Source organism: Diplotaxodon limnothrissa, linkage group LG15 (genome assembly GCF_057381915.1).
Source record: "Diplotaxodon limnothrissa isolate DT_005_m linkage group LG15, D_limnothrissa_male_GT1.1, whole genome shotgun sequence".
NCBI lineage: Eukaryota > Metazoa > Chordata > Actinopteri > Cichliformes > Cichlidae > Diplotaxodon > Diplotaxodon limnothrissa.
This window is the reverse complement of record NC_140610.1, coordinates 12705945-12732744: the sequence shown is the minus strand read 5'-3', so window position 1 is coordinate 12732744 and position 26800 is coordinate 12705945. Positions and strand designations below refer to the sequence as shown.

The window sequence follows — 26800 nt, the reverse complement described above, 5'->3', positions numbered from 1 at the left end:
GCTTGCCGGTATGTTGCGTTTCAGACTAATGCATGCCATTTCAGCCCCATTCAACACCACAAGCATGCTAATAAAAATTTGTGTTATTGAAACTTTTACTTCTCTGTTTATGTAGATCTGCTTGTGCTTTTTGTGCAGGTGAGCCAGGCCAGCTGGAGGCCAGTCTCAGGCAGCTGGACCAGGCTTTGGACGCAGGGCGGTATCACCTCCAGCAGAGAGAAGCCACTGCCAACCGGGTCAGCCCCGATGTGGACTCCACTTACATGGGCTACGTGAGTCTTCCTCGTGTTTGTTTGATGTCTTAAAGCAACATAAATGATGAATAGCAGCAGTAGTAGCTTCTTTCAGCTGCTCCCTTGTTTAAAGGGGGTCACAGCAGCAGATGGGTGTGCAGACTTTTGCACTGACACAAAGCCTCCCAGGGATTTGTGTTCCCTTCTGCTCTCAAAGCAGGGATCTTCTGCACATTAGGGAAATAGTTTAACCACTAGACTGACACAAACAATGAATGGTAAAAACTATAACATTGTCATATGAAGGTTTAGATCATACATTTGGATCTTAATGATAGATTAAATGCCCTAAAAAACCCAACTAAAGTCCAGTAGTGATGTAATAGTTAATCATGATCAGTGTTACTTTAAAATGGATTGCATCTTGCTACATGCAGGATTTTTATCCCTAATTCTCTTCTTATTCTTAAACAAAGGTTTTTAAAGCGTGATGTAAATGCAGTAAATGCCATGTGGCTCATGTTCTCCTCACAGATGCGTCTGATGGGAGAGTGTCGCAGCAGCATAGACGCAGTGAAGAGAGCAGAAGGAGAGCTGACCGAAGATGAGGATGAGATGCCGGGACTCACCAACCCTACCAACACAGACACACAGAGCGCCGGTCAGTAAACACAAACACACACATACACACTGCAGATACTGTGTGGGCTGTGGTTCCATCATTTGTTTTCCCTCCAGGTGTGATTGAGCGCTGGGAGCTGATCGAGGCTCAGTCTCTAAGTGAGAAGCACAAACACAAACAGAACCTGCAGCAGTGGCAGCAGCTGATCTCAGATCTGCAGACCTTGAGGGCTTGGCTCGGTCACTCGGAGGCTGAACTCAGCCAACTGCGAGGCCTCGATCTCAGCACTGACATACACACCATCCAGCAGAGAATCAAGAAGCTCAAGGTGGGTGCATGCAGAGTGCAGCGTTGCAGAAAGTCCAACAAATCTGCGGTTATTTAGTCACCTGTCAAACTTCCAGTGCAGTATGCTGACATTTTCCTCCTTCCCCAAACACTCACATTTAGGTATTTCCACTAGTTTTCGATTACTAGAAAGCAGCATGTCACTGTGCTATAAATACATCTTTCTCAGCTTCCTCTCTCTGATGCCTGGCTCATTGCTCCAGCACTCTATAATTAATCACCTCTCTTCCATACAGGAGCTGCAGAAGGGGATGGATGCTCACAAGGCAGAGGTCCTGTCCATCAACCTGAGCAGTGCTGACTTCCTCCAATCAGAGCCCGACTCTGAGGAGGCTTGGGAGCTGAGGGACAGGCTGAAGGAGATGAATTCGCGCTGGGACCGGCTCGGCGCCTCACTGGAGGACTGGAGGGAGGAGCTGCAGAGCGCACTGATGCAGTGCCAGGTATTAAAAGCACACACTAACTTTGGCAGCCCACTTTTAAGCTCTACAAATTTACAGCAGTAAAAATATCCGGTGCTACAGCGGTTGAGCAGGGAGCCACGTGTCTTAGAGCCAACTGCAGGAGCCTGGGTTCAATTCTGACCCGCTGCCTGTTCTGCCAATCTCTTTTCACCTGGAAGCCTATCGCTTCTTCAATGACCTATCCAACAAATTCAAGACTCCCCCCCCCCCCCCCCCCCCCCACATATATTCACTGTGTGTACAGTGAATATATAACACACATATATTAAATATATTAAAAAATATATAAATACCAATTATCTTGTTATTGAAAAGTCTTTTATTTCCTCCTTTTGCGAAACTGGGCATGAGAGACAGCCTTAACAAAAACAACTGTTTATATTTGTCAGGAGTTCCATGAGATGAGTCACGGTCTGCTGCTATGGTTGGAGAACATTGACCGCAGGAGGAACGAGGTGGTTCCCATCCCCCAAAAAGCAAATCGCGAAACGTTACGAGCTCATCATAAAACACTTATGGTATGTCTCTCTTAAAACCGCCTCTGTGTGTAGTAGACTAACCTGGTGTGAGTTTCATACGACTGTTTTACCTTTTTACACTGATCAGTGTTACTTCACAAAGTGGGCACACGTGACTCCGTGTCTTGGTCGATTTGTTCAGACTTGTAGCACCTTTCGTGCAGATGCCCCCAAATTTTTTATATAACACAGTCAGAGGAGACAGAAAACTAGAAGTTGTCTGATTTTTTTTTAAATAACAAGTTGAGGATGCACAATAGGTCTTAATTTCTTCCTAATGTGTGGGTGACTCCTCTGTCCGCTTTATTGTTCTGCAGCAAATCAAGTGCGAGCTGCTGGACTCGCAGCAGAAGGTGTCGTCCCTTCAGGAGCTGTCAGCTCAGCTGCTGGTCAACATTAAACCTCAGAGTCTGGCCCAGACCTCAGAGCGGACCCAGGCTCAGGGCAACGAGTGTCTGGAGGCCCAGGAGAAGGTTCACGTGATCTGGAACAGGCTAAGGGTGCTCCAGAGGGAGGTCAACTCAGATCTGGAGGGGCTGGAGAGGAGACTGGGGGCCATGGATGCAGAGCAGGTCAGATATATATTATTGCAAATATGCCTTGTACTTGTGACATTTGGAATGACAATAAAGTTGAATTCTATTCTATGATACTGAGTGCTCATTAGTTCTTTAGTGGCATTAGTTTGTTGTAGATCTGAACATCAGAGCGAATGTTGTTGTTTTGGTGTTTTCAGGATTGCTCGCCATTGCCTGTTAGCAGATCTACAGCACCTGGTTCAGATGTGACCAGCCAGACCCGCAAACGATTGGTAATGTCTCTCTTCATAATGTCCAGAAGGGAGAGGGCTGAGCTCACATTACCTTCCACTTGTTTCTTTTGCTCTGCTAACATGTTTGTGGAAGAAAATGTAGTTGACCCCTCCCACCTCCCTTTTTTTGAGATGTTTTTGCTGCCCCACATCATAATGATCTGCAAAAAAACTCACAAGAAAACCTGGCTTTTCGTTTCTGTAATTTTTAATTTATGTGTAAATACCTGAATATTAACTTTTATTGTAAATGACAGCTAAAACATTTAATCGTGTGAGGTTTTTTTGGGCTTGACCTTTCTGGATTTAGTTTTGAGAAGCCAGATTTCTTGGTTCTAAAAGTCAATCACCGTCATTGATTATGCTGCTGCTCTTTGGTTATTGATGATGATTTCTCTAGCAATGTTATGGCTCTCTTTATGTTGTTTTTATTCTCATCTGAGGCTTTGTCTTTATTTGCCTTTGACTGAAACATTGTTTTCTTTCTTTTACCCCTCCCTGCTCATTATCTGGTTCAGCCCCGAGGCAAAAGTAGTCAGGCCCACCCAGGACACCCTGAGAGCAGCCCGCGCCACAGGTACCTCTCTCCTGGACTCTAGAAACTTGGGATGATGGTGGAACCAAACCTTTCCAACAAGCATGATTTTTATTAACTCAGTTAGGCACAATCACCTCGTCAAAGATGTGGCAGATTTATCATATTATTTCGATTGCAGCGTTTGTGATCCGCTGCTTTGAGGTTTAAACCCGGCGTTCCATGATCTTCCCTTATTCTCGAGACCATGTTGTCGGCTCTTAAACGAGAGGGGAATCGCCTCCATCAGGCCGCTCCCCTTCTCCTTTAAATGTTTTTTTTCACTGCTTCTCTTTGCCCTGCTGCTTTTTGAATGGCATCATGAAGTATTGCCTTCACACATTTTGCTTCTTCTGACTTTGTAGTACGCTCCTCGCCCACTAGATGGCACTCTCTGAGCCCCACTGTCCCCACCTACCCACCCACACCCCAGCGGTCATGCCTTTAGCTCTGTTTTTCTTTTTTGTTTTCCTTCCTCTTTCATTCCCTTCATAGTTTTCCAACAGGATATGATGCATTAACTCCTGGTCTTCCTTCCACGTTAACTCCCATTTTCTCCTCCGTTTCCTTTCCAGACCTCTTTAAACCCACCCCCTTTACACCACATAGTCTCCTAAACTCCTGAACTAATCTTCCCATGAGGGTTGTAGAGAAACTAAATGTGCTTTTTCCCCTCACAGTTTCTTTATGTTGTACATTTGAGATTTTCCAAGTAGAAATTCAGCAGAGGAGAAGGCATTGCCTGGCCAAATAATTTGAAGCACACATGCGCAGCGTGCACATGCCTACTCACAGCTGCATCACTGTACGATGGAGGTCAATGAAACTGGGATGTCAGCTTGTCTGACCCTCTGTCTCCATGATGACGGGTCGCAGTAAGAACATGCTGTTCTTCCCTTAGAGTTTTTGCTCTGTCAGTGGAAATCTCCAGAGAGGCTTTTGGCATTTCTCCTGCTTCTGTTTGAAAAGATATGTGGCATTGAACTTTCACATAGTGAGCTCTGAAGCCAGAATCCCCCCCCCCAAAAAAGCAAAACACACACACACATACACACAGTGATACGGTGAGACGCAGTCCATTATCTGTGAATGCTGTCTTACACGTGCAAGTGAGTGCCTGTTTTGTGTGTTTGCAAATTTCTACATGAGTGTGACTCTTTTTGTATCCTTTCTTATTTTTCCGTTCAACATAATTTTGTTTTCATGCTCTAAATGTCAGATTTACAAACTACAAAATGTAAAAAACCAGTGAAAAATGCCCGCCACAGTTCCCCCGATGTCTTGTTTTCTCTAAAAGCCTTTCAGCTAGCAACTAAAAGCTAAAAATCGACACGAGTAGAGTGTTTGACAGATGAAAAGCTTAACGAGACAATTTCCTACCATTCAGATCCTTTCCAGGCATTTTAAATGAATCTGAAATATTATTCATTAATTCATAGTCTCATGAAGTCGGAGCATTTTTCACTATAAAGCAGTTTTAGCACAAATTTTAAAAAAAAAAAAAAACAACAACTAGTGATCTGAGCCCCACTCTCTGCAGTGTTTAATTTTTGTCTGGGTCTTCCTGCAGCCGGAGCAGATCACCAGGCGCCGCTGGCTGCGTTTCCTCCCGTTCTGACCTCTCAGACGTCACTTCATCAGCTTCCTCCTCCTCCTCAAAGGATAAGTCCTTCCTGCTGCGGGTCCTCAGGGCAGCGCTCCCCGTCCACTTGCTCCTCCTGCTCCTCATCGGCCTGGCCTGTCTGGTTCCCATGACGGAGGAGGACTACAGCTGCCACCACGCCAACAACTTCGCTCGCTCCTTCCATCCCATGCTGCGCTACACCAATGGACCTCCACCCATATGAGGAGCAGCTGATTTTTGTATTTATTTTTTTTTAAATCTACCTACTGCTTTGCCAAGGACTCCACTGACTCATGTGAATGTTTCCTATTCACCCTGTGCCCTAAAGGAACAAACTCTTCCCCCTTGCTGGGGATGTATTATGAAGTATTTCAGAGGTGACATGAAGACTGCTGTCACAAAACATTGCACACCCACCCACTCACCTGAGTCACCTCAACCCTTTAAAAAAACAAACAAACAACAAAAACACTCTGGATACCCCCCCCCCCAGAAAAAAAAAAGAGAAAAAATTCATGTCGTTTTAACTTAAATAAGTATTTTATTTTTAAGGTTTCTGGAGAAACCTGCGAAATCGTTGAAAAACAAAGCACTATTTATATACTGTATGTTGGGAGCCAAAGTCGACTGTGCATTTTTGTCCATTATATCAAGTGCTGCTACTATTTATTTAGTGTTCAATCTGTTACTAGATTGTTAGCATTGATTAAGCTGAAGCCCCACTGTGAGTGGGGGGGATATTGTAAATTTTAAGAGCAGGCCTGCCGTCAGAGTAGCAGATTATTTACAGCCTTGGGTCTGAAGAGATTAGTTTCAGACTCACGTTTGAACATCGACTGAGGAAAAAAAAGACCAAAACCGCACAGAATCAGGTCAGCAGAAGTATTTTTCCCCAGGATGACTCGTTTCAGAAGGACCTGCCTGTCAATTTGGAAATGAAGTCTAAAACCTGCACGTAAAGCACTGACACGAGCACTGTCTGAAGGTACTGCACTGATGCCCTCCAGCCAAGATGGCAGACTTCTTTCTCCAAAAGCCAAGGCTTGTACTTTTTTCTTTTTTTTTTAAATTTTAGTATTTTATCAACTGGGACAAAAATGAAAAAAAAAAAAAAGAGGATGAGCTCTCATTTGTATATCATTGTTTGAAATGCCTTTGAGTACAGGCAGTTATTTTTTTATCTTTCAGTTTGAGCATGCACTTGAAAGTCTCTCGCTTTTACGAAGGCCAAACAATCACTGGTAGTTTTAGTAGACGGCTGTGACATGAAATAGTGTGCTTTGTAATAACTGCGATTATTATTCTGCGGTGATGAGACATCTGAATCTGTTTAAAAAAAAATTAAATATGAAAATGGTTATTTATGTATGTACAGTTTGCTAATGCCAACTTCATGGAGAATACCCTCTTTGCAAGTAATAAAACATGAAATATTTACTTCTGTGGATTTTGATTTGGAGAAAATCGAGTCAGGAGAAAGGCGGTGATGAACAATGCTTGTTGTTTTTATTTGTATGCACAGTAAACAAACGACAGTCAAGGCAGGTTTGGCTGGATTTACACTTCCAAATCTGATGTTTTGATCCTGTGTGGAGGCTTTCCACACGTCTCTCAAATGACACAAATCTGCAGCTGCCTCTTTTTTTAATGCTTCTCCCGTGGCAACATAAATTATAATTGCCTGCAGTTTCCACTCATCACAGGTTGCAGGTAATTTCATGTTTGGGCTGGCAGCATTTTGCATTGAAAGCACGCAGAATAGCAGCCAGACTCGTATCTATCGCTACAGAAGCTGTGTTTTGATCCCAGATTCAGTTGCTTTATTTTTTTATTTTATTTTTTTTCTGGAGTCAGCTTGGCTCCTGTGTTAAAGTACTTATTTTTTGCATCAACAAACTAAAGGCTGGGTAAAAACATTTAATGTCCCCCAAATGCAACTGGATTAATAAAACAATTAGTTAAAAACGCAACTAGCAAACCATCAGTTGAGCAAAAGGTGTCAAATACGGACTCATCCCTGCTTCCCAAGTGTGACTGTGTGCAGTTAATCAGATGCCGTGTGACTGCAAACAAAATTAAGAGAAAGGTACACCTAGTGAGCAGAGTGCTGTGTGCATCGGCTTTATTAACGTAGAGAGAAAAAGAGGAAGGAAGGAAGCAGGCAGAGCCGGGGCCTCATACACTGAAACAGCCAATGATGGTGCAAACAAGAAGTCACTAAAACCTCATTTGAAAAATCGTATCTCATTGTGTTTAAAAAAAAATGTGTTGACCTGAGTTCCAGGGCATCCAAGACATTTTTACACTAAATATATAATACAGTGTACACAAGTATTATATATATTTTGCTTCCAAGGAGCCAAACCTCCTTGTAATTTCAGTTTTCTGACCTTTCTGAAGGTCTTTCGGTTTTTCTTTGGACATTGGTTCTTTCACACCATATTTTTTTCTTTAACACTAACCCATAAATCAATTAAGCATAAAAAAAAGGCACCTAACTCAAGAGATGGACCAGTGCTGTGTCTAAACAGTACAGACAATTTAGCAAAGCAGCACTTTTAAACTCCCCTGAGCTTTGTTGCTAGCATCCTGTTGCAAAGATTTAATCATCATTTGTTCCCATTTCTTTTGCCAAATATATCAAAAATACCAAGAATACCACAGTTTGGCAGGCAGACAATAGTATTTTGGCAACAACAAGGTGATTCCGAAAGAGCTATTTCCCAAAAACGTATCCCAGCGTATCCCAACAGGGTTTGCAAAATTCCGGAAACTTAAAAGCTGGAGGACAAAAGAAGAAGTAATATTTCTGATTAGCAGATGAACAGTAAGGGAAAGTGAAGTCCTTCTGATAAAAGAGCTGATAAACCCAAACTTTAAACTTTTGGTTCAATTCATTTTAAATATGTGCAGAGAAGGTCAGGAGAGAGGAACAACAGAGAGTGTGAGTGGACGTTCTGTCAGGGTTTTGGGGCTGCATTTCAGCCAGTGGGGTTGGAGATCTTCTCAAAATTGAAGGAATTGTGAATGCACAAAAGTAGCATAAGGGATTGATACTATCTGGAAAGCGTCTCTCCCTGAGCCCGGACCTTAATTATCAAAACAGTGTGGGGTCGTCTTCATAGACAAGAGAACAAAAAGCAGCCAACATTCAAAGAAGAGTTTTGAATGTCCTTTAATGAGCCTAGAGAACTATTCCTGAAGACTACTTAAAGAAATCACAAGAAAGTTTGCCTAAGCCAGTTAAGGCTGCTTTAAAAAATAAACGTGGTTAGAGCAAATCTTGACTTTCAAGCTCATTACATCTGTACAAACTCTGTTTTTACCTTATATACTGTATTTTTATGCTTGTTTTCACAGGTTCCAACAAATCCCTGCATCTATTTCTCATTTTCCTAGAAAAATAAAAACAAACGAGGGTCGAATCAAGACTTTTGCACAGTGCAACCAATATGTAACGTATATTGGTATACTCTATGCAGTCCAAAATGTGCATTTAATCTGATGCAAGATTTTAAGCCTAAAACATTGAGTGGCATGTTGTAGCAAATTATTCAGAGGCTAAACAACCCCCAGGCTGACTGCACTGTTGCAGCTAATCTAAAGTTGGCAAGCTGGCTGTTAAATTTGTCCTCACTGTGTGTTGAAACCATTTCAGGCTGTTAGTCAGACCCAAAAACAGTTTGAATACGTGACCTCAGGAATTTGTAAGCCAACTAAAAGAGAAAAAAAATCTGATAAACTTCCTTTTAGGTGTTTCATTTCTTCAGCTGCATCAAATTCTGCAATTTAAACAGAAATTAGGTTGACATATATTCATTTTGGAGACTTCCTTTTTAACACCGTTATTACCTGTTTCAGCGTGTAGTCTCTCTGCTAACCACACACGTGCACAGTGAACACGGACGGCCACATAAGAGAGTAAGGAAAAAGGATTTGACGTAGGTTAGCACAGAGAACAATCCTCCTGTACACAGACGTTACCCAACAAACAGCCAACTGATATTTAGGACTCGATCGCACAATTTCTGCCAACTTAAAATTCAACAGATACATCCTCTCCCACTCCTCACTTCAAAATTGCCATCACTAAAATATTTTTTCTCAGATATATCTGAGAGAAAATTGGGTGCGCTCACCCACATTACCTGATATCTATTTTTTAACAATACCGGCATCTAAGCACAACGAATTCCACGTTCATTTGAACTAGTTTTACCATCATTTCCTGCGTAATTCTTTCTCTTTTATTTCCTTTATATGAAAAAATAATGCCCATCAGCCTCTTAAATCACAGAGGAAGTGCACTTTGGTCGAGGCGAATAAACAGAAAGATTAGCTGCTCATTGTTTGAAATCACCATAGCTAACAGAGCACCACATTAAACATCTGCTGTTTTGGAAATGATAAGCGGTACTGGAAAGCTGATTGAAAATCACAGGTATCATTAAAGGCAGCGTACAAGGCTGACAGCACTGAAATTCAGACTGCTGTGCAATTCCAATGAGAAGGTTCTCACTAAACAGCTATAAAAATCACCTCATTTATAAATATTCTCTCATGCAAACTCGACTATAACCACCATCTTTAATTCACCAACCCCTTTTTTTTTTAAATTCTCTGCACAAACCATCCATAAAAATGACTTTAAACCTTCATAGGATGCGGGTGCAGTCGGAATGGGACCCCCTGTACTGCAGGACACCTGGACCTGTGGGCGCTCTGCTCAGGTTCTCACGCCTCGGGCTCTCGTGGTTGCCTTGAGGTCCTGAACTGGAACCAGCCGAGGAGGTGCCTTCATCATCGCCACCACCCCCGCCGCTGCTGCTGGTGCTGCTGGTGTTGGGAGAGTCTCTGTCACCCTGGGCCCAGGACTGAAATGGTTTGACTGGGCGATGGATGCGTTGAGCATCCAGCATCTCCAGCAGCAGGTCATACAGAGGCACTTTGTTCTTACACTTCATGCTGTAGAGGTGCTCCATGCCTTTGTTGCTGCAGGGAGTGTAACCAAAGAGAGATGGTGACCTCACCTGCTTTCTAACATTGCATTCTGCAACCTAGAGTCTCTGTTAGATTTTACAATGTGTTTAAAACCTTCCTCACACTGTTACCGTCATCACATTAGGGCGACTGAAACTAGAAATTTTCTCACAGTGTTTTGAGTTCTACCTCATGTGCCTGATGTGGGAGAGCAGCAGGAGCAGCTGGGCCTGTCTTCTTGACTGGTGCTGAGCCGAGCACCCCAATTGGCTGATATGAAATATGAGCGCATCGGTAATGGTGTCCAGCATGTGTTGCACTGCCGCGCTGTCGTGAAGGGGCTCCATTGTGCCAGTGCAGAAAGAAAAGGCACCTAAGAGACCAAGACATCATCAGCTCACTGCCAACTTTCTGTCTAAAGCTCGTTTTTTCTCTTGAACTAATCTTTTCAAACATGTTTTTCTTGCAATATTCACAAAAAAACACAAAAGTTTAAATAAGGATGTCACTGTAAGCTTAAATGCCCCGTTTTAGAGGTTTCGTTTGTTCTACTGTTCATTCCGTATGATGTCATCAGTGAGACAAGATATTTCTGGTCATCTCAGGCACACAGCTTTGTTTGTCTTTATCTTACAATATAAAGCACCTTAAAAGGCAACTGTTGTTGTGATTTGGCTTGATATAAATAAAACTGAATTGAAAGATAATTGCTGTGTTACCACAAACAGATTGCATATCATGCCGACTCAACCCCATTCGGTAGCAAACTGATAGCAGACTGACTGCGTGTTGTTGAGGTTTTATTGCCGCCTTAAAAGCGACACGTCAACATCTACGAGTGGTCCAGGATCTGGACCCCAACCATTTCAAAGCCGACAAAATCATGACATCATTGCACGCCGCCACAATAATTTTGGTTACTGTGCTGCAGTCTTCATCCGCTGTTTTCCCCAGTGTGCCTGCAGCATTAAAGGAAGGTGCGCTAAAACAGCTCGTTTCAGATCAAGGCGTGGCTCCTCTAGTTGAGTCCGAGAAGAAAATTATGGAGCTTCCTTAACAATACTCAGCTTTCTTACAATGAAGAAACGTCTAAATTTTTATTTGAAAAAGGATCTGATCCACATGCTTAAGATGACGCACGGCAATCTCAGTAATCTAAAGTTCATCCCGCTCCAGCAGCTGAGCCAGTAGTGTCATTTCACTGGTATTTCAGACTTCTCTTATAGAATACCTCAATCTCCGGGGCAAACACAGCCCTCTGTGCTGTCTCATGTTGTCATGGGAACAGCTATTGGTTATTGACGGTACAGATCTCTCCAGAACGCTCTGTTCGCCTAATCTGTCTGCGCAGCACTGAGAGCTTTACCTCTGTGGGTGTAGTTTGACACTGTTCAATATTTACTCTCAGGAGCAGATACACAAACCTTTGGTGTGGCGTTCTTGTGAACAAAACGGAGTGGATATTAGAAAATAAATAAATAAATGAACTAGGGAGCGGATCCTTTTATTTGTGAAGTGTCCTTCGATGTTTTCAGGTATCAGTTTGGTCTCTCTCTCTCTTTGAAATGCTTTCACAAGGAGGTCACGTTAACACGGTGTCTTACCAGAGTTTAGCAAAATGATAGCTTTGAGACAGACAAACTCCTCAGGTTTGAGCTTGAGCATCCGGAAGCGGGACACTGTGGCCAGCAGCATGTCGAAGATCTCGGCCATGCCCTCGACGCATGTGCCTTCAGTCCTGGACAGCAGAATGAATTAATGTGTCATGCAGGAAGAAAAACAATATCAAGATCACACAAGTTACCCAAAAAGTCACATTTTAACAAAAGCAGATCACCGCTTTAGTGCAGAAGGAGAAGAGCACCATCAAACTATCAAACAAGCAACCAGATAAACAACTAATGGACTGAATGGCTGCAAGGCTCCATTTGTCCACACAGTTGAAAGGTGATGGAAAGATGGATAATGTGGCTGGAGTGCAAGTTAAAGTTGGATGGCACAGAGCTGAGGGAATTTGCCAACCCTGGTCCAACAGCATTTTAGTCATCAAGTCCAATTGGAGAGGACACTCATACAGGGACCAGGTTTTAGAGATAATACTCTCTAATACACTTTTGAATCAAATGGGACCATCAGGCACATCAGAGGGTAAAAGCTCTGTCTGCCCGCAGGTCTCCCTCATCCCTCGATCTGTCTCTGCCTCTCTCTTTTTCTCTGAGGTAGATACTGTGCTTTGGCCAGCTTGTTTACTCTTAACATGGCGGGAAATGGAGGGAACAGGCTGTGCCTGCAAAGCAGAAAACAGCCGTGTCTCCCCGTATCTCTATTTTCTCGTCCTCTCTGTTCATCATTTAGCTCTATCTCTCTCTCACTGTCATCTCTCACTCCATCTTTCTTCATTTTCCATCATTCCTTGTATTGAGGGTTTGATTAAATCTCTTTCCTGGCTGCAAGCTCAGCACTGTAATGATGACGGGGTATTTCAGGTAGGAAAGAGGCTGCTCTCCTCTCCATGGGGAACATGTAATTAGTCTTTCACCGTGTGACAGACATGTTGGGATGGCACAATGCCTGGCAAAGTGTGAAATGGAAAATTTACAATGCTGATGTATCACCCTTAAGATGTGTCTGAGATAGAGAAAGAAAGAGAAATAGGTTGGAATAGCAGGGACAGCGAGATGAGAAAGGATACCAAGGTGAAAATTAGGGAAGTATCCCTCGCTACCTGTCCAGGATGAGGTCCTGTGCGAAGATGAGTTTGCCAGGACAGTGGATGGACCTCCAAATGAGCCCGATCATCAGCACCTCCAGCCACGAGCTCTCCAGCAGCAGCACCTGATCGTGAAGAGACAGCTGCAGAAAACCTAGAAACACAAAGCACGTCGTGATGATAATTTTTGATGCCATGCAGGCAATCTCAACCACACCCAGCAGATTTAACAATTCTGAGCATTTGAAGCATCCGTCCTGAAACAAAATAAGGCCTTTAGCCAGAAGACTCACAGATAAAAGCAAAATAAAAATCTTCACTACAAATATTAGCCATTAGTAGTTTCAGCCATTATTCTGTACTCAGAAATTAAAAACAAAAAAAGTAGATAAGTCTACTCAGAATATCTGTGCTTTTTAACCAGGACAAGTAATAGAATATTAATGTCTCCTGCTCACCTTCAACCCACTCAAAAATGACTAAAACATCCACACTCTTGTTTTAAGCCAGAGAAAATCTACTTGAATATATCATCTGCAATCTCTGCTCACAAAAGAAGCTTTATTGCTGGCAATCAGCTGAGTTAAATTCATATATAATTACAGCCAATCTCCCCCATTGTGCCCCCTGTACAATGTTTGGAACCTCTTGCAATTAAAGTTGGGTATCTTTGGGCTTTTAGTGACACACAAGGTTGTAATGCCTCAAAATCTGGGTTTTAAACCTCCCTGCCAGGTTTGTGTGTGTGTGAGAGCACATGTAAAAAGGGTGATGTGTCTTATACTGCATTTAGGCTCTATGGGGTGCCTGCAGATTGACCAAACAATCCTCTCAAAGGTGATGACTGTAACTACTATTTCTGTAATGGCTCTGTATTCGTGTGGGGGGCTTATGTGTACTTTTACTACAGAGGTCTCCCATCTCTTCGCTGTTTCCTAAGAAGTCAAATTGACAACAACACACACACGACTGCAACTTCACACATTACGTCTGTGCACGATTAAGGGATTTTTTTCCAAGATTTTTTATTAGATGTCACGATGCTCCAAAGAAATGGCGCACATAATTTGCATGTGACCTCACATTTATGCACATGTTGTAGACTGATGCGCTATAACTATTTAACAATAAACAATAGGATACTGTAGCACTTGCATGATTACTGGAAACATTTTATTAAAATAGATCGTAAAGGCATCACTTTGCCATACACATACAACTAAACCTGATCATTTTATGTGTGGTCATTTGTCATTTTGTGATGTAAGCCACAGTTTCAGGGCCTGTTAGACATTTAATCTATAAATTATTACAGTGCTGTAATATTTTTTCTTCGTCTTACAGAGAGGATTTTTGTTGATGAACATCACCAGATCCTTGGAATATCCTAAAGAGTCAAAGAAGACTTCAGGCTAAGATGTATCTGGTAAACTAACACAGCCATTCTATGAACACCCTCTGGATACTGTCTATTGCTGCTCTTGTCTTAATGTTTAATTGTTGCTTCTTTAAATTCTTCTTTGCTATACTTTAGATTAATTCCTACCTGGAAGCTTCTTGGCCCATGTGATCATGTGAACCAGCTCCTTGTCGGCCATGCTGGTGAGTAGGGTCATCATGGTGACCTCCGTGTAGGGTTGGTTCATCTTCTGACGAGAGCACAGGGTTGGAGGCTCAGCACCCTGGAGCAGGAGGAGCACCTGGATGACAATCAAAATTTCCCCCTAAATCAATAAAACCTGATAGTGGACTTTCATAAAAACCTGCTGTAGATGCTCACTATTTCCTCACCTGATCAGGAGGTATGCTATTTAAAGAGGATCTTCCTCCTCCACCACTTGTACTGCTGCTGCTCGTTGCATGCTTCCTTCCATCATGAGGGGGCGCCTTTGTGTGTGGCAGGTCTTTGGCTGGTTTGTCTCTGTCGCAGGCCCGTCGTTTTTCACGCCGCAAAACACGTCCGCGGTCCTTACGCATACCTTGAGGACAGACCAAGGATGAAATAACATCATGATACAAAAAAAGAGGGAAAAAACAAACAAGTAGTCACGGGTGTGTAGATAAATCACTTCACTCTTTCCCCCACATTGTTCAAAAATAACTTCATGTTTTGCCACGTCTTACCACAGATGCGCAGATTCTTTTGGACTACTGAGTGATTCAGGAAGTATGAAAACAAAAATGTGACTGAGCAGTTGTACTCCTTAAGAGGAAATCTCTTCAAGGTCATGTTAAAGTTAGTCTCAAGCTTATCTGGATCCAACAGCAGCCTCATGTTTGTGCCAAGTTTTTCCACAGCAAGACAATCAGTTTTTAAATTTATAAAGAAGAGTGTAATTTTTGTTAAAAAAAATTATTAATAGAATTTCTTTACACGATTTTACAAAAAATTAAAACGTGCAAAAGGTGGAGAATCTTTCTTCTGCTGGTGTTCACCCTCACCTCCTTTCATCATGCCCACTTCGTAGCACTTCCTAAGACGGCAAGCCTGGCAGCTCTTCCTCCGATTCTTGTCAATGGTGCACTGATTTGTCGCTGGGCACATATAGTCATTGTGACCTGAGATGAAAGAAAATCTATTACTTTCAGCTACCCACTTCAGTGTGCAGTTCAGATTTAGGTTATTTAGTAGCCAGGTGCACTCTATTCCCCATTCTAAATGAATCTGAGATGGAGCAAATTAAAACGTGGCATCTTGGCTTTGTCATTGCCATGGAGACAATTGGTTTCTTCTTGAGCGCTCTTTCATTGCACGACTTTGCATCAATGCACAAACCGCATCAAATCATAAACATGACGCAGACACCAAGCACACTGAGTTTTGGTTTGCACACATAGGGGCAACAGCACAAAGAGTTTGGAAAACAGTTGATGTCTCACAAATGAAAATAAATAAATGGACTGAAACCTAAATTGTCTCTCAGTTTCACAATGTCCACTTTCTGACATGCGTCCTCCCTCCGTCTCCTCCTTTAACCCAACAGTATTCAACTCCAATTAGGCTGCTTATTTTTCTGTAAACATTACAGGTCGTTCACTTCTGTAAAATGAGCCAACAACATCCAAACTTCCTGTCAGGAATGTTCTTTAGATTTCCCCATGTCATAAATTAACCCATATTTAATGTCTTTGGCTGAAGGACAGGACACTATGTCTTTTCTGCTTGATAGCACTCAAAGTTAAGAAGCCAATTACTTTAGTGCACTGTGTTCTTCAATACTGTTATTTTCTATGACAGACACAATAAAGCCCATGATTTAGACAGTTTCCTAATTTAATCAACTGTAGTTGATCTGTAGTGTTTCACAAAATATAGCGCGATCCTTTTATATCTACTGATGACAAACAGATAAAGCAGACAGACTACCTACCCTGGATGCTCCTCTTGAAGAAGGCCTTGCAGCCCTCACAAGACCACACCCCATAGTGGTATCCAGACGCGTAGTCACTGCACACAGCGCAGAAACGCGTCTCTTTGGTCATTTCAAACCCCCCAGCTCCAGCTCCCAACTCGCCCACGCCGTATGCCTCATCACGGGTACCACACTGGTCGTCTCTGGGAACCGGCTGATGGCTGGACCTGCAACACGCCATGAATTTTAATTTGGTAATTTCTTTTGTTTTCATAAAGATAAAGCTCAGTTGCAGAGTTAATCAAATAATACATCTGGATATTTTTGCCAAAAAATGGAACATTTTCTTTTCCCTGAAAATGTTAGGCAAGTCATTTAGTGATTAATCAAATCTTATCAGAACGACTTTAATACGACAGCAGCTGACAGGAGGAGCGGAGTTTTATTTTTCACCTGAGGCAGGAAACAAACTGTGTGTGTGCGTCTGTTGTTCTTACGTATTGTTCCCTTTTCAAGGTCCTTAACAAAGTCCTTAATCTCTGGAATTAGAGACCAGGACAAAGCTTGATCCTTTCCTCAGAGATAATAGTTATGTTTTGTATAAAGCAAGAGAATAAAAACAATGTGGTTATATAATTGTTCTGTTATAACGGCATTTACAGGACTCAACTGAATGTCACTGCCATAATTCACTAATTACAAATTCTGAATTTAGTTTTCCAGTAATATTTTGTTCTACTGTCCCCTGGTAGAACACACCAATTAAATAAATAAATGCCAGAAAACACCGGGCTTAATTCTTTTCTTTATGGTATAGTCACCTAAAATTTATAATGAAGACATGATAGAGGCAGCTACAGCTGTCGCAATGAAGCAGCATACCTGATGAACTGGTTTTGACTGTACTTATCATGTTACGCTTGCATAATCACCAAACTTTTGCACAAACACAACTGCCAAACAATCAAAACCAAGCCCTGGATGTGCCATTGCCAGACAAATAATTAAATGTGTCAGAAGGGGGTAATAATTCCATTCACTTTTTTCCTGTCACTTTTCTCCACCAGAAAAAAAAACTGCATTTCCTCACCTGTAGACGGGTGTTGAAGTGGTTTCCAGATAGTGGTGGCTGGGCGGGTGCATAAAGGGGCTCAGCCGTGGGCTGGAGGGCACAAACACAAGTGGACTGGTTGTCCCACTGCCCAGGGACTGAAGACTGCCATCGGACGGTGGTCCGTGAGCGTCCAGAGGAGCCGAGTAGCAGCCAGTGGTGGAGTGGCTGTAAAGAGGAGTCGGGGCAGGGGTGGGGGCGGCATAGTCATAAGACCCTTCCAGGAAGTCCACAGTGGCTACCCCTCCAGACCCCCGGCTCTCTTCGGGGTACATGTCGTAGAGGGGGGCACGCAGCGATGGCGAGACGCGAGTTGGAGAGTGGGGCTCCAGCTCTGAGGAGGCTGGGCTGTCCCTGGGTCTGAGTACTGGTCCGCACGGCTGTCTGCTCTGCGCTGGGCTCTGCCTGAGCAACATCACAGCACAACAGCAGTGATAAGCAACATGATTTAGACTGGCTCTCCCATTTGTTGGGAGGGGGAGTGGAGAGGAGTGTTGCTCTCCCTCTCTTTATTTTTTCCCCCTCACTTGCTCTCTGGGTCTCTTCTCTCCAACAAAGCTTGTCAGACAACTTGAAAGCTCCACTGTTATTCAGCTTTTTTGTGTCTGCCTTCAGCTTCTGGTCACTAAGCTCCAAAAGAACAAAATAAAAAGAGTTTTAAACAACTCTTCCTGTATTTTATTTATTTTTTGTCAGCAAAGCACCTCCTTCTTTTCTAATACATCTTCACCAAAGTGTGAGAGGGAGAAAGGCTGGTGGGACAGAGGGAGAAAAAAATAGTCATTCACAAACAACTCGTGTCTTCTCATGCGTGCCACAGTTCCCACTCGTCATTTGTGTAATATGGAAGAATTGTCACTGGTTGCACCTGTTTTGCTGAGAAAAGTTGACTGCTTATTCATTATTTGCTCAGCCGATAGCAGCACAGGACAGATGTGATGTACTGCCAGTCTATTTGCAGTGAGATTTAAAGAAATCACTGTGGACAGTTTACAACAACAACAGCAGAGGCTGAAAGAAAACCACAATCTACCATTACTACTACTATACTACTACTCACCACTTACAAACGAAGCATCCTTCTATGTGCTGTACAATGTACTGGCTCTGCTTGCCTCACAGGCATTTAGTTGAGCTCATTGGACACAATGGGAACAGTGGAAAGGTTTGAAAAAAAGGATAAACAAATTAAAGATACAGCCAAATCGATAACCGTGGTGCGTTTAAGTGCCAGGTCACCATAACACAGCAAACAAAGCAGGAGGTCAAATCTCTTTCTGACAGCGAGTAATTACACAATCAATCCCCAATGAAGAGATTGATAATCATTTTTATGCTTCACATTTATTTCTTCTCGTTAAAAATTGCAATAAATCTGAGAGAAATTTTAAAAGATACCTTCTGAGTCACATTCCATTAAGGGAAGGTTGATATAAGTTACAGATCCACAGCATGGACCAGTTAATCATCACTTTATCCGTTCAAATCACAGGCGAAGCAGAACACTATGTGTACAAAAACAAAGCCAAGGGACCGACCAACCACTGTTGATAAAAATCAAATGTAAACAGCGGTTTTCTACAAACTGTTTAACAATCCAAAAAAAGAGATATGTGAAAACTTGAGGGTTATATGGCAGAGGGATCTGGGTTGTGCAATTTCTAAAGAAGACTGGCGCAGAATTTTGTCATTCTCTGATAAATATATAAGAGAGGCCAGGGGTAAATTTACTCAGTATAAATTAATACACAGATGGTACTTCACTCCATCCAAACTTTATAGAATGGGAATTAGTCCCAGTAATGTATGCTGGAAATGTAGATCAGATCCAGGGACATTTATGCATGCTATTTGGGAATGTGGGAAAGTTTATCCCTTTTGGCAAAAAGTATTGGACAAAATAGGAAGGTGGATTGGTTTGATGATACCCCTGTCACCAAGACTGTGCTTATTAGGGGATCGGTCAGTATTACCTGGGGTTTCAAAATATGACTTTGTGGTTATAAAGGTGGGGGTTATCGCAGCGGCTCGAGTTATTCTCAGTGTATGGAAGGAACCGTCTCCTCCAGAATATAATAGGTGGAAAGAAACTATGCTGAAAATGGTGTCGTATGAAAAACTCTTGGCTAGGATTAATGATGATAGGGAGGGTTTTGACAAATCGTGGGGACGTGTTTTTGGCTGAGATGGTTGGAACTTATTTGGTCAGGGCAATTATCTTTAGTCATGTTGTACGCTTGCTGCACTGTTTGTTTGTGTAGGCACTCAGTAAGGGAATGACTTAAAGATTTGAGTTAACTGATTTGGGTTTTGTTTTTTTTTGTTTGTTTTTTTTTTGTTTTTTTTATTATATTTTATTTTGGGGGTTTTTCTGTTGTTGTTTGTTGGTTGTTTTATTTGTTTTAGTGTTGTGAAATGTTAAAAACAAATAAAGACTTCAATTATAAAAAAAAAAAAAAATCAAATGTAAAAAATAACTGTTTACAGATTTCGGAGTCAATGACAGAAAGACGCACAAAAATTATTTGGGCCATTTGAATTCACGTCTTCTTGCTACTCAAGTGAGACATGTTGTAATTTATGTGAGAAATTTATAAAGTCAAACATGTTCTCATGCAATAATTAATGGCTACCACCAAGTGGGGGAGAAAACTTGACACGGAGCCCTAATTTTCCTTTCTCTGTGGTACATCTTTCTTGTGTAAACAGCCCAATTTTCAGGACATGTCAGGTCAAGTGGAAAACAAGTGGCCCTGATGATTTTTTCTATTTTCCCTAGAGTAAAATGAAGACATTGTTACACCAGGGGAAAAGAAAATGAAGGGTGAGAAATGAAACAGCTAAATCACCTAAATGATTCAAGATAAGATGCTTCCTGCAGTAATAAGGCCTCATTTTCATAAGGTACCACATTCACAAAGCATCAGAGCAGCCTAAATTATGCCAGTGTTGTTACAGCTCATTCTGAATTGTAATGCACATACTGCAGCATTTCCAGCTGTTTTGTTGGCCATTTTTCTTGGTCCAACCCGACCTGAGTAAATGAAAGGTCATCAGGAAAACACTCTTATAAATACAGACTAAAGTCACAACCCTGGTGAACCGACTACCTTATAAGAGATTGTGTGTTTACAAATGTATTTGTTCATTGTTTTAACATTAAGGTTAACTGGGTCTTTATATTTTGCTGTGTATACATGTAAATTAAACTCTCCTGTTACACTGTTACATGCAAGACCAAAAATACAGGTCAAATTTAAGATCAAATCACAACAGCAGTCACCTCAAGGTGCTTCACACTGTAAGGTAAAGGACCCTATAATAATGGTAAAGTCCTTACAATAATGTAGAGTTTAGGCAGCTACTCTGCACTGTGTTGGCACGTGGTATTCAAGAAGGTTACAGTGGAGGAATTATATCCTTAAATTTAGTTATAGCACTTTCAGAAATGCATTCATTTCAATATGGACAAATTTACAAAATAGCTATTAGTATACAAAAAAAAACAAAAAACATTTTTCTTGCTTGTAAAGTACGACAAAAGGAAAAAGAGCAGAGTCATAGTAGTGATTTATTAAATCAAAACAAATGATCAAAATAACATTTTCACCCAGCAGCACTATGGGATCCAGTTAACATCACCTGTTGATTACTAAAAGTGACAAACGACATGACAATGTGCAAAGAGACATCCACTTTTATCTATGGAGATAGAGGTCCAGGTTCCCATTTTAAGCAAAACAAGCACATGCCACTTATTGTTACACTGCTCCAACAACAATGTAATTTTCAAAAAATGTTATGATCTGCTTTTGGTGAACTTAACTCGCTGTAATCACACGGAGTAAAACAACCTGAGCTGAATAAAAAAAAAAGATAAAAAAAAGAAAGAAAAACAACAACAACAACAAAAAAACCCAAACAAACTATAAGTTAGATTTACATCATTCTCACAACTGCATGCAAAACTGTTTCTGCTATAGAATTCATACTCAATTTTTTCTCAGTAATTGCTCACAGCATTAACCTGTAAACAGTATGACTAAATTCATGGTTTACTACACATGTAGGATAAAATGTAGGAGGTGAAATTTTGATATGAGATGGCTTTTTATGAAATTATTACTGAGTATTAATTATTGTGCGCGTTCCTGAATCAAACTTGATGAAGTGCTAGTAAACAACATTTAACAATTCCCCTAACTTAAGTGTCTAGTGGTTTAAAGGTATCGCCTGCTTATGAAGCTTCTTTTTAAACCCATGTCATCAAAGTGAGTTCCTGATTTGAACCTTACTATTCTGACTTTGGATTGTGGAACTGAATCACAGCGTACTTGCCGCTAGTCATCCAGCTTGGATCTTGGGAGGTAAGCTTCTCCCCTTGTCCCGGTTGCAGACCAACCTGAATGTTGGCCTTGAGAGTCCTCAGGCTGCACAGCGTTGCAGGCCCAAAGCCTCGCAGTGCAGTTTCAAAGCTTACTGTGTGCTCCCAGTCCCTGTCTCCAGTCAGCTTCCTGTAGTTGAGATCGCCTTTAAACAGCACCAGGTCTGCTCCCTGCAGGGTTGTATACAGGTCAGGAGCATCGGCTGCCATGTCGCAGAACTCATGGGGCTGTGTCCAGAAAGGATGATCATGATAGCACCACATTCCCTCTTTCAAGTACCTCTGCCACTGAACACCACATTTGGAAACCCACTTGTGATTGGTTGCCATGGCCTGCCGAATGGTCCACTGAAAATCTTTAGCTGTGACGTCAGAGACAAACCACGGGATGGATTTGCCATGAAAATGAATCTGACGTGCAAGGCCAGAGGAAACCAGGAAGTCGGCTAAGACCAAGTCAGTGACCAACTCGAAGCCAGCATTGTCTAGAACAATGTCCACTCTGTCTGCATTGTTTTTCCCTGACTCCCTTGGCCTCTGCGCAGAAATAAGAGCTGACCATACCCTTTTGGTGTCATCCACCAGGATGAAGGGCAGGAGGCTGTAGAGGGAATCTAGTGGACTGGTCTTCTGGGAGTTCTCTTGGCCAGCAGATATTGACAGATCACACTTGTTTCCCCACAGAGATACCTTAAAAGAGTCACAAAATGTATTCAATAAATAGTAACTGAATACTGTAAAACATAAAATCTCCAAGAACTAATGCACCACATTTATTGCAGTTATGAAGGTCTAATCCCACTGGTATTAGTGGGTTCATTTTAAATTAGGCTACCAATCACAACAAGGATTCACAAGAGGACCATTCATCTCAGGTGTAGCCAGAATCACTCACTTTTAAATACTAAAAAGCAAAGTTTTAAATAAATAAATAAATAATTTAAATAAATACAAATGGAAAATTGAAAAAAAAGAATAGTAACTTACATACTGAGAATCTTGTAAATGTATAGCTTTAAGGACATAAATTGAACTGACCTGCATTAGTTTGCTGAAATGCTCAAACAGCGGATTCTTAGACAGCTCGTCTATGTTGTTCTTGATGCCCTCCAAGTACGTACACAAGGACATCACAGCCTGTGAAGACTCAGTAAAGCTCTGAGTCTTTCCCTCATTAAAGACATCAAAGTCACTGATGGGAGGACTGAAATAAAAGAAGAAATAAAATCATAACAGAAATCATAACAAAAACTAAACAAACACAATCTAAAAAGAAATGAGAAGGGGAATTGGAGAGCATATCCTCTGCCAAAGATAGAGCTCAGATTTTCAAAGCAACTGATCTGGATTTACACAACAACTAAGTGGATGCTTCCTTGTCTTCTATTGTACCTTTGCATAAAGTTTCATGAAATTCAGTTGTGTTAATTTTTGTCTAACCTGGCTAACAAACAAAGAGATAAATACAAGCCTTGGCAGAGGAACATATTTACTGAAGGTCCACCGGTTGTGAAACTCAAGGTTGATGTTGATGGTCAAAATCATTTATCCACTAACCAATGCCACTGTGTTTTTGTTTTTCTATGCACCACTATATCAGTCAGTACCAAGGTTTTGTCAGTATATAAAAGTATCCCTCAGTAATATACTAAAAGTTATTACAAAATTCCAGGGTTTACATCTACAGTAGCTTCCATTGTAACATATAAATGCTTCTCACTTGAGCAAGAGCGCCTCGTGTATCCTACGGTACATGTAGCACTCCACGTAAAGCCAGGGAGACTTGAACCAGCTGACAGGCTCCTGGTCACCTTGCAGTCTCTGCTGCCTCTCTAGGTATTGGTTCCAGGAATCTGTGTCCGGTAGGCCGTCTGTCAGTGCTAGCACTGGCTTGTCAGTTTGCAGCTCATTCCTCAGCTTAGATAGCAGAGATATAGCTTGCTTCTCTGCCTGGATACCCACCTGGTTGAAAATAAAGGGGAAGCACCGGCAAAATCCAACGCAAGTCTTAACGTGAACCTCATAACTGCCTCAATTGAATGAACGTGGTCTTACCTCTCCGTATTCCTCAAAAAACTTGTTTTTATTGCGATGAATTGTGTCAACAACTTTGGTCAGGATGGTGGGTAGTCTGTCTCTAACGGTCAAATAAGCAAATGACCTGCAGAGAAAACATATAACCAAGAATATCTCCCTTTTATACTGCAGCACTGATTTGCAAGTTAACTAGCTAATAAGCCATCTGTAAGCTTAGCTTTTTCTTTGTGGAATACAAAAAGTATACTCCCTGGAGTGATATTACCTTCGCATGCTTATCTTTGTTTACCCATAAAATTTCTGGTTTGACCTAAACAACGTCCTGTGCTTGAATATCTACACACCATCACTGCCAACTTACAGCTAGCAGGAAGCTAATGCTATTGCTAGTCTGGACTCTACCGTCCCAACGTTACGAGACCATTTTCATAAGGAAACATAAATCCCCAGGTTATTAAAAATTCTGCGATAAAGTCAAGTAATCAGCTGTCAACCTACCCAACCACTCTGGCAGACAATGAAGGGGGAACTCCGTGCATAGTTTGATCCGTCGCCATGATGTTAGCAGGGGTTCAAATTCAAACTTTATCAATAAAAGCACTGGGACAGCAATAAAGTTTCTTGAATAGCTAGGAGGTTAAAGGTGACGTCTGCTTTTCTGCAGAAGTCACGTGTTGAGATAGGTTGCCCCAGGGTTCACTTCTTATTTTTGCTAAGAATATTTTTACATTTGTAAAAAATACATTTCTTCCCACTTGCGCTTTGTGCTTTTAGTGAGGGACACGATACTACCATCTAACGGTTAACACGTAAACTACAGTGCTGACAACCTGTCAAACTGTTACCGAGACTGCATTTTCAAGTCGTATCAACTGTTTCAGCAATACATATTACCTTAAATATCAAAGGTCTCAAAGCTGGTGTTATCTCAGGTGGCTCTAAGGTTGGTACGCCTGCCGCGTTGCATTGAGCTGCTGAGGTAGCACGCTGAGCATCACTTGTTGTCCAGGGAAACTATTGTCATGGAGACATTCATTCATCCTATTAGAAAAGGCCAAAGGGTTTTTGGCGGCAAAAAGGGGAGGAGAAGTGGGCGGGGTTGGGTACTGCGGTTTCCATTGACTTCCTGTTTCTGACCCTTGTCAAATGTGGAAGAATAACAATGCATACAAGTGTCGTTTTTTATGTGTAATATGTTTGCTTATATTAGTAAATATAGAATGTGGGCAAAAGGAGTTATGAATGGGTTATGTTATATATTAATATGTTATATATGTTGTTTCTTCTTCCTTCTTAAAACCTTTACTAAATTCTACATCAATAACAACTAGCTGTGTTTTTCATTAGTTTGCCGGCCAACATGTGAAACAAAAACACGCACATGTAAAACATCGAATCTTTTTTGGCAACTGCTACATTTCCTTTATTTAACCAGGTAAAAAACAAAACGTAATCCTTGCTCTTACAAGATAAAACTTGTTTATTTTTTTTAAAGTTTAAGTCTGAACATGAAACAATTCAACTTAATATTTTTATATGAGATGGCGTAAATGTAAAAATTTATTTTTCAAGACAGATCTGGCCAAGAAGGCAGAGGAAATTGTACAGTTCTATGAGCATACTTTAATGACCAAAAATAACTTGATTGATTATAATGTGCACAGTAACACAGAGTCGGTGTCAAATGCAGAGACTTTATTTTATCTATGTAATATCTATCTAAATCACATTCACTACGGTGTATTTACTAATGTAAATAAAGATACTAACACATGATCACATGGAAAAAATCGGAAATCACTTTTCGGCAGACAAGCATTGACCGAAAAGTTTAGAGAAAAGTTGACCTACTGACACCCTTTTTAACGACTCCTTCATGTATAGCCAAGAAGGTTACGAAAATCAACCAATCAATGATTAACGAAAATGGAAAATGTAATTGGCAAGTAACAGAAGAGCAGTCAAACTAACAGCTAAAGAATACAAAATCTAATACGTTATTTTTTAGCTTGTGATACACATGACTCTGGTATACCAAAAATAACAGGGTAACATGCACTGTATATGTCGTGTTTGATCAACTCCAGGAAAAAATACAACAAAATAAAACAAACAAAACATGGCAACAGAGTAGGCCTAATGACGTAAATTCGCGGTCGGTCCGTTTTTCTTTCTTTTTTTTTGTGGGGTGGGGGGTGGGGGGGATCCGGGCTTCCCCTTTTATGAGAAACATGGCCAACTGACTCTGCTATCACGATTACTGGCCTGGAGAGATGCGCATATCAATTAATTCAGGCGGTGCTTTCCCTTCTCTCAGATCATCCCCGCGGTCACTATGGGAACACGACCGGGCGGTTGTCAGGATGTCGGGGTCCTTGGGAGTGGGAGTCCAGCTGCGTCCACCTCCGCTGTTCATCTATCGCCGGCTTCCCATCCCCCCGCCGGGCCCCAGCCTGGCCGGATCTGTTTTTCTAAACCGAGAGAGCAGTGACTCACCACTCCGGTTTCAAAACAGGCCAAGGACGGGGGCAGGGCGGCAGTTAACGTTAAAGGCCTTGTTCAGCTGGGTGTTTCAGCTCCCCACACGCAGTCACGCCATGCATTACTTAACAGCAGGATTTCGTTTGTGCGACAAGCCCCTATAAACTGCAGGGACAGGCACAAATCTCACCATTCTCGTGTTAAAAGATACGTTACTGCAGCGCAGATGAATTAACCGGTAATAACTGCAAAGAATAAGTTGTTCTGAGAAAATTTAAGACAGATTAAGTCCATATAAACAAACGTGGGAAGGAGTACATTTATCCTAATGACACAGAATAAAGCTTGAATGTATTGATCCTCATTGTAAACAGTAACAGTGATCCAGTGGTTTACAGTTTATCTACTACATTCAGTACATCCCTGCCGTGCATCTTTCAGTAATCAAATATGCTTTTGTTCTTGACGTCCTCGTGGTCTTCATCCATGTTTTGCTTGTTAAATATTTTGAACCATCCATAAATCTACATTTTTATTAACCGAGTAGCTT

At 41.6% G+C, this 26800-nt stretch overlaps 3 protein-coding genes across 6 annotated transcripts in view; 1 reads left to right on the top strand and 2 right to left on the bottom strand.

The window, feature by feature from the left end:
• syne1a (spectrin repeat containing, nuclear envelope 1a) overlaps positions 1 to 6615 on the top strand; it is a 122563-nt gene extending 115948 nt beyond the window's left edge. For both annotated transcript variants that reach the window (XM_085373385.1, XM_085373384.1), the window contains 9 exons: positions 139 to 272; positions 768 to 894; positions 972 to 1183; positions 1440 to 1646; positions 2057 to 2185; positions 2503 to 2757; positions 2922 to 2996; positions 3515 to 3573; positions 5141 to 6615. In XM_085373385.1, coding sequence (XP_085229511.1) covers positions 139 to 272; positions 768 to 894; positions 972 to 1183; positions 1440 to 1646; positions 2057 to 2185; positions 2503 to 2757; positions 2922 to 2996; positions 3515 to 3573; positions 5141 to 5417 — 1475 coding nt within the window. In that variant the 3' untranslated portion in view covers positions 5418 to 6615. The remainder of the gene's footprint in view (positions 1 to 138; positions 273 to 767; positions 895 to 971; positions 1184 to 1439; positions 1647 to 2056; positions 2186 to 2502; positions 2758 to 2921; positions 2997 to 3514; positions 3574 to 5140) is intronic.
• Positions 6616 to 6677: 62 nt separating this feature from the next.
• Positions 6678 to 17810, bottom strand: esr1 (estrogen receptor 1). 3 transcript variants are annotated; one of them, XM_085373388.1, is made up of 11 exons: positions 17328 to 17810; positions 16256 to 16464; positions 15327 to 15443; positions 14676 to 14863; positions 14431 to 14584; positions 12900 to 13038; positions 11779 to 11912; positions 10364 to 10547; positions 9848 to 10186; positions 9047 to 9070; positions 8937 to 8976 (listed from the first exon to the last, which is right to left on the bottom strand). In XM_085373388.1, the coding sequence occupies exons 1-9, from the start codon at positions 17762 to 17764 to the stop codon at positions 9850 to 9852; spliced, it is 1899 nt and encodes a 632-aa protein (XP_085229514.1). In that variant the 5' UTR covers positions 17765 to 17810; the 3' UTR covers positions 8937 to 8976; positions 9047 to 9070; positions 9848 to 9849. The 3 variants fall into 3 exon arrangements, with proteins under 3 accessions (XP_085229513.1, XP_085229512.1, XP_085229514.1); XM_085373387.1 differs by having other exon boundaries at positions 6678 to 9070; XM_085373386.1 differs by having other exon boundaries at positions 6678 to 10186.
• A 3486-nt stretch (positions 17811 to 21296) lies between these two features.
• dcph1 (damage control phosphatase 1) lies at positions 21297 to 24447 on the bottom strand. The gene is made up of 5 exons (XM_085372825.1): positions 24268 to 24447; positions 23788 to 23893; positions 23453 to 23694; positions 22771 to 22936; positions 21297 to 22422 (listed from the first exon to the last, which is right to left on the bottom strand). Exons 1-5 carry the CDS (start codon positions 24324 to 24326, stop codon positions 21643 to 21645), a joined length of 1353 nt encoding a protein of 450 aa, XP_085228951.1. The 5' UTR covers positions 24327 to 24447; the 3' UTR covers positions 21297 to 21642.
• Positions 24448 to 26800: the final 2353 nt, after the last annotated feature.

Bases quoted from the DNA above. Each gene is read 5' to 3' on its own strand.
- esr1 (XM_085373386.1), bottom strand. From the start codon at position 17,764: ATGTTGCTCAGGCAGAGCCCAGCGCAGAGCAGACAGCCGTGCGGACCA. The intron at 13,039-14,430 runs GTAGGAATTAAT...TTGTGTTTCTAG, and splicing joins ATGGGCCAAGAAGCTTCCAG to GTTTTCTGCAGCTGTCTCTT. The intron at 11,913-12,899 runs GTAGCGAGGGAT...TCTGCTGTCCAG, and splicing joins CAGGACCTCATCCTGGACAG to GACTGAAGGCACATGCGTCG.
- dcph1 (XM_085372825.1), bottom strand. From the start codon at position 24,326: ATGGCGACGGATCAAACTATGCACGGAGTTCCCCCTTCATTGTCTGCC. The intron at 23,894-24,267 runs GTAGGTTGACAG...TTTTCTCTGCAG, and splicing joins TTGTCTGCCAGAGTGGTTGG to GTCATTTGCTTATTTGACCG. The intron at 22,937-23,452 runs GTGAGAAGCATT...CTTTTATTTCAG, and splicing joins CACGAGGCGCTCTTGCTCAA to TCCTCCCATCAGTGACTTTG.